General features: G+C 34.7%; 2 protein-coding genes across 3 annotated transcripts; both read left to right on the top strand.

Moving 5' to 3' along the window:
- The first annotated feature begins 308 nt into the window (after positions 1–308).
- On the top strand, positions 309–2,192 carry LOC128858677 (alpha-2-macroglobulin receptor-associated protein). The gene is made up of 5 exons (XM_054095132.1): positions 309–692; positions 758–973; positions 1,126–1,336; positions 1,417–1,778; positions 1,836–2,192. Exons 1-5 carry the CDS (start codon positions 429–431, stop codon positions 1,962–1,964), a joined length of 1,182 nt encoding a protein of 393 aa, XP_053951107.1. The 5' UTR covers positions 309–428; the 3' UTR covers positions 1,965–2,192.
- A 1,152-nt stretch (positions 2,193–3,344) lies between these two features.
- On the top strand, positions 3,345–6,430 carry LOC128854863 (abl interactor 2). Of its 2 annotated transcripts, none has more exons than XM_054089296.1 (7): positions 3,345–3,490; positions 3,722–3,897; positions 3,963–4,166; positions 4,232–4,902; positions 4,979–5,066; positions 5,579–5,769; positions 5,847–6,430. In XM_054089296.1, exons 2-7 carry the CDS (start codon positions 3,764–3,766, stop codon positions 6,008–6,010), a joined length of 1,452 nt encoding a protein of 483 aa, XP_053945271.1. In that variant the 5' UTR covers positions 3,345–3,490; positions 3,722–3,763; the 3' UTR covers positions 6,011–6,430. The 2 variants fall into 2 exon arrangements, with proteins under 2 accessions (XP_053945271.1, XP_053945272.1); XM_054089297.1 differs by having other exon boundaries at positions 3,747–3,897.
- Positions 6,431–7,134: the final 704 nt, after the last annotated feature.

Below are 7,134 nucleotides of genomic sequence, written 5' to 3' on the forward strand. Positions count from 1 at the left end.
CAATTTGGTTACAACTTTCTTTTAGAAGTGGCTCTGCTCACTGGCCCCCTCATTCGTGCGATTTAACGCCACTTCTAACAATTGGTTTTTTGAGAGAGTTTGGAGTGTTGGCTTGTTTTATTCATAATAAATTTTAAAGAGGTACATTTATACAACATATTTTCCACCATCGTGAGCATGCAATAAATACTTTTTACAGATTTATCCTTAGTTAGTTTTTAAAATATCTTTAATCGAACAATCTAAACTTCACTAATTATTTACTTCGTTTCAACTTACGGGTAACCGGTTCCCTCATGGTGTAGGTATAAATTAAATCTGCACTATCATTTCTTGGTTTGAGTCGGCACTTTTTGGTATATTTTCGAAATTTGGGTATTTCGTGGAGTTAGTAAATCCTAAAATAAATTAAATCAGAGAAAAGCAAAATGAGAATATTATTCCATGTTCTCCTGGTGCTGATGCTTCTGCAGCTACACTTGGCTATTGGAGATAAAAAGCAGAGTAAAAAATATTCTCGCGAGGCTAACGATCCAAAAAACACGCAACAAAAATCGTATGATAAGAGCAGTCGGAAGACAGATGAAAGCGAATGGAAATTGACGACTGAAGCTTATGACCCTGATTTCCGCAATCTGCAGCGCCCTTTCCGCATTGCCAAATTGAATCTGGTCTGGGCCAAGGCACAAAATGTGAGTGACAAATATTTTGATTTTACAAAAATGTTAAAAGTGTTTTGTATTTATTTGGCTCCTAGAAATTGACGGAACCAAAGTTAAAGTCTTTGTACATGGAGCTGAAAATACAGGATAAAGAAGAAATAACATGGAAACAATTAAGCTCTCAACACAAAGACAAAGAAGGCCTTAAAGAGGCTGAATTGCGGCAAAAATTGATTGGTATAATGAGTACATATGACCTACTTGAGCATTTTGAAGATACCCAGGATAAAGATAAAGTCAAGCCATACAAGGTAATAAATAGAGGAAAAATGAAAAATCATGAGCACCTCTGTATTTTACATATTGAGGGGTTAAAAGAAGAAAAAAAAAACCCTATTTTCTTATGCTAATATAAATTACCTATAGCAAGTACGTGTGCATTGTATAAAAATTTCCCTTCCAGAAATTTCATGACCCAGACGATGCCCATTTAAACAAAAGTGCATTCAAGGATAAGAAACTTAATCGCTTATGGGCAAAAGCTGAGGTATCTGGTTTCACCAAAGAAGAACTCGACTCACTTAAACAAGAATTTCAGCATCATCAGGATAAGGTAGATGTTTATTATAGTTTGTTGGAAGATATTGGTACCGCGGATACTAAAAAACATGAAAGTAAGAGCATACCTTCCTTTTCACACACTACCTAATCGGTATTTATTTTGTAACTAATTTCTACCGCATTCTTTCTCAAGATGCCATAAATGAAGATGAGCTGGATACATTTAATATGGTTTCAAATGATCCCAACAATAATGAGATTAATACCCCTGAAATGAATTTGAAAAAATACGAAAGCGATATCAACCAGTTGCGTGATAAACATCGCGGCATTAAGGATCACTATGAACGCTTGGAACGTTTGGTTTCATCAGGACCGCATAGTCAAGACTTTATTGAGCCAAAAGTACAAGGCTTATGGCGAGTGGCGCAAGCGAGCAATTTTACTGAAAAGGAATTAGGTTCAATTAAAAATGAATTGCATCATTTTGAGAGTAGGCTGATGAAATTGCGTAATCTTCATGTAGAACACGCGATGCAAAAGGAAAAATATAAAGTGAGTGTCCGGAAAAAAACCCATATTAAAATAATCTTAGCTAACTGAATTTTGCAGAATGAAAAGCACAAGGACAAAAGCGGCCGTTTCGAAGAAATGGAAGATCATATCAAAAAGCAGACGCGGAAAGTTGAGAAAATTCAGGATACCATCGAGAAGACAATTTTCAGACACACTGAACTATAGTGTTTTCCCAACTTCTTTGTATTGTTGTCATCCGCGACACATACATTTTGATATTTTAAAAATAAAATTCGAATAACTCTTAAAATTTAAGTAAAAGTAAGCCAAATTCGCATGTGTATTTATAATGTATTATATTTACATTTCGATATGAATTTTTGATACTATTCAACAGATGTTTGTTTGTCAAAAGTTCTACCACAAACTAATAAATACATTTAATTAATATAATTTACCGAGAAGCTGTAATTGATTTCGCTATTGGTTTAATAAATTAGATTGGGAAACCAAATTTATCCACAATTTATCAGATGGAGTCTTATTTAAAACTTACTCTTTCTCTTTTCACGCTTTTATTGAACATTGATAATATGTAATTATTAATTTTTTTATGATCGTATTGTGACTTCATCATATTGGAATCTACACCATTTCTCCCCACCGGCGTTTACTCATTTTCTGGCAATTGCCTTGAAAGGAAGTGAATTACAGAATTAACGGTACGAAAAATTTAAATATCCGATCGAAACTCGATCACCTTATGAAATGTACGTAAGTGTTTAAAATTTGTTTATAATCACAACCATTTTCCGCATAACGACAGTTTTCCCTCAATTCAATATATAAGATGTTTCTGTGGATAATGATAATTTTCATAAACTTATATGAGGGATTATAATAATTAATGTAGCCAACATTTGAATAACTATGCTTATCAAAAATCGGTTGAAAAAATCGAATCAAATTTGTAATCAGCTCATTTTAAGAGATGTATGTAAATAATCTGCTGAGTTTAAAACTAGTTGTGCCCTAGCAGGACAATTTTCATGTATGTATTAAGGGTTAAAAATTGAATGTTAATAATATAATTATTTCCCTCCCAGTCATATTTCACTAACAATATAGTTTTTCGCATACTTTTCTTGACTTAAAAAAGCACTATTAACATAAATTGTAGAAAGCCATTTTGCATACGCTCATATTAAGTTATTTTTTATCTTTACATTCAAATTTGCTTCACAGATTTGATGTGTTGATATTTTGGCTGTAATAAACAATCGCTATTGGAGGCAGGGTCTTAATTAATGAAAGAGGACTTAAAGATATACTTATCGTTGGTGTGCACTTAAAAGTATTATTCGGTTTCACCGCATGATCTGTGATTGTCTGTAATATACCATCATATGAGTATATCTACTAATTATATTTCATTAAAAGGTCTTAAATATATACAGCTCTTACTATATATAATAATATTATATTTTATATTAATTTAATACGAAACATTTTCGAATTCCGTTTAGTGCGATTCAATTGATTCACTGCTACCAGTTTTATAGTGATATGCAACCCTTAAATCCATTTGACATTTTGCTTTGTGCATATTTTCCATTGTCCATAATCAACGTTCTCTGTAGTTCGTCATCGTCGAAGTTGGAAAATGTGAACTTATATTTATTGTGGGCAATTCCTTAAAATTATTATCCAAAAGAGTTGTAAATTCGCAAAGAAGATCTTCAAACTTCGAGGTAAATTTATTGTTAATTTAAATGGGAAGTTAAGATTTTTTTATTTCCTATGGTGTCGTATGCTAGGGCGCTCCCAATTTACTGCAGATTGCGTCGACGTCGCCGTCGACGTCGGTGATTACTTCTATTGACAAACCTGCAGTACATTTGTTTCGGGCGACAACACCCGCGTAGAAGTTTTCCGTGATTTTGATAATTTATGTATTATTGTGGTTTTTTTTTGCATTTTAGTGGTATCAAACTATTTTCTTGACAGTTACCGTATGGTCGGTCATGGCCAGTGAAAACATAATGGACGAATTGGCATCATTGATACGTACGGAAATTCCGGATGGCAGACAAAGTTTGCGTGATAGCTATACGAATTTGGAACGTGTGGCAGATTATTGTGAGGACACTTACTATCGGTGAGAATTTGAAATAATGTGCTGGAGATTTCGAATATGTATTTGTAAAACCATTTGATTTTTAGTGAGGAGAACAAAAAAGCAGCACTTGAGGCTACCAAAAATTACACTACACAGTCATTAGCTAGTGTCGCATATCAAATCAATACCCTCGCATACAGCTATATGCAGCTGTTAGAGCTGCAATCACAACAATTATGTGAAATGGAATCGCAAATGAATCATATTGCACAAACGGTGCATATACACAAAGAAAAAGTGGCACGCCGGTAAAATCATATAAGCTTTTATTAAATTTTATCATAAAACTCAATGCATTATCATTTTTTTACAGTGAAATTGGCGTGCTAACGGCTAACAAAGTTAGCTCGCGTCAATTTAAAATCGTCGCGCCTATTAATCCAGAGAAACCAATAAAATATGTACGCAAACCCATTGACTATTCGATACTGGATGATATTGGACACGGAGTTAATTCATCGCAAACCCGTCAACAAAAGCATCGTGGTTCCAGTCACGGATCCATACAATCGCTGGCAACATCCTCGCTGGCGCCTTCTGTCGGCCCGCCACCGACTACAAAACCACCGACACCACCGCAAATGACGCGTGGTAACACTGGTACATTGGGCAAATCTTCGATGAGTAATACTGGTACGCTGGGCAAGAGCTCGCGAGAATATCGCACTCCACCAGTTGTCAATCCGCCGCAAGTGCCTTCGCACTATGCGCCTAACTATCCAATTGGACATCCGAAACGTATGTCGTCTGCTTCATCAAGCACAACTGTCACTGGAATTAGTAGCACCGGTATTGGTGGACCTGGTAGTACTGCGGGTGCTCCAACTGGTGGCAGTGAACGGGAACGTGGTGGTGGCTACAGTGCGTTGCCAATGCCGCCTAGTCAGCAAATAGCAACGCATGTCAATTTACCATCAGCGGGTATGATGCAATCATTGCCTCCACCGCCTCCTACAACATACGATGATCGAAGCAGTATGCCGCGTAAGTGTTAAAATAAAATACGAGTAAAACAAATAGGATAGTGATTTTGATTGCTTTTTATTTGTGTTTGTTTTAGCACCACCATCGCCACTTACTGTTTCGCAACACGAAATTAGCGAACAAAGTCACATTGGTATGCATACATTGGGTAGAAATCACAACAGGTAAGAATTAGTTGGATTGTTGTATATTTAGTCGAAACTCGATATCTTGAGAAGTACCAAAATACTTGATATCTTATATTTTAAATAATCCGAGCGAAAATCGTAATACCTTCAATACCGACCTGCAAAAGTTTTCAGATACCATAATCAAGTTATGGCTCAAGATATCAAGATTCGGTTCAATTTGTGTTTTCAAATCTTACATTTTGTACATTTTTATTGTCCTCCTATTGCATCAAAGAAATGGAACCAGGTAAATAGAAATTTTTCAATATAAATCACATTCATTTGTAAATAGTAGTAATTATTCAGTTTTTAGTTAGAATTCCAATCCAAAACCAAATTTTAATTGTCATTTAATCATCAGAAAGCACGGAGACAAAAAAGGTGTCGGTTTTAACTGCAAAAGAAATTAAAATTTTTAAATAACATACATCCCATTTCTTTGTTAACATTTCAAGCTATGAAAAAATTCCAATTTTGAAAAAAAAAAATATGTTCTCTTTTTGAAGAAACAATTTTAGTTTGAATTTCGCACGACCTGGCTCGCAATCGCCCCCTTTACCACCTCCACCACCACCGGAGGAGGAGCATCAAGACTTTGGGCGTCCACGTACATCAACGGGGCAAGGCCAATTGGCACCTATCGTCCCAGAGGATCAGAACTTACCTGGGTGGGTTCCAAAGAATTACATCGAAAAAGGTAGAGCACTGCAATTCCCTCCATGCATATATTCACAGGAACAAAAATTGTATGCACTTTTATTTCTGTAATTACAGTTGTCGCAATTTATGATTACTATGCCGATAAAGATGATGAATTGAGTTTTCAGGAAAGTTCTGTATTGTATGTGCTAAAAAAGAATGATGACGGTTGGTGGGAAGGTGTTATGGATGGTGTGACCGGTCTATTTCCAGGCAATTACGTTGAGCCATGTGTGTAAGCGGAAGAAGCGTGTCGAAAGCACTTAGTGTTTTTTAAGTGGGTTTAAAGGAAGGTGAACACAAGAAATTCCACGCAAGTGCATATGTACACTGCCCAACTGAAATGCTATGCCGCAAAATGGAGTATAAAGTATTTCTATCCTTTATAGCAAGACATATTAACACTGATAATTAGATAACTGTTTGAGAACGTTAAAAAAATTCCATTTTCAATTTCAATAGCATTAAAAAATCTGCGTTTATAAGAGTAGCTCTTGTAGTTTAAAATTCTTAAATAAGCACAAAACGAGTGAAAAAACGTTAAATGTATTGCCTTTTTGATCAGAAATCAACGTGTACACAATACAACAAGGCTCGAATATAATCGATCTGTATCACAGTTGAAACAAAAAATAGACGCAAGGCAAATATTAAACAAATGGCATTTTTATAGCATTTTTTCTACAAAACACGTCAACCCTATCCAGATAAATTAAAACTAAAGGGAAGAAAACATAGAGAACAATAATATACTAGCTGCAATTAACTGAATTAATTCAATTATGTATTTTATCTAACGTATAGTATTTGTAAATGAAGCGCAAAACGCTCGCAACGATTCCTTTTTATACGCCTATGTATGTAAATTTTTATTGATATCTGTCTTTGAACTATACTACACAAACAAATTTATATCTATATGCATATGTCAATGGCACTTGATGCTTGCATACTCTTCCAAAAGAAGTAAAAAAAATATGTGGTCAGCGCAATTAGTGCTAAAATGAACTAATGTGTGAAATGAATGCATTATACGCTTTTGGCCACTTAATTAAGTCACTTCATCTTTTTGCAATATTCACAATATTTGTCGTGCTATTTTTATTAACAACATTAAATAAGGTTTTTAACTTGAATTTATAAGGTTTTTGTAGTACAGTAACTGGTATACATACTTCTATAAAAAATTACCAAAAAAAAAAAAAAATTTGTATGGAAAATATCACGAACATTGTAAAAAGATAAAGTGACTTAATTATGTGACCGCAAGCGTATCTACCCATATGTAAGTGTGAGTATTTACTGCGTAAGGTTAGTTTCATTGAGAAGTTCGCACATAGCGTAAAACTATTGTATGCATTGC

This window comes from Anastrepha ludens, chromosome 2, assembly GCF_028408465.1.
Source record: "Anastrepha ludens isolate Willacy chromosome 2, idAnaLude1.1, whole genome shotgun sequence".
Classification (NCBI taxonomy): domain Eukaryota; kingdom Metazoa; phylum Arthropoda; class Insecta; order Diptera; family Tephritidae; genus Anastrepha; species Anastrepha ludens.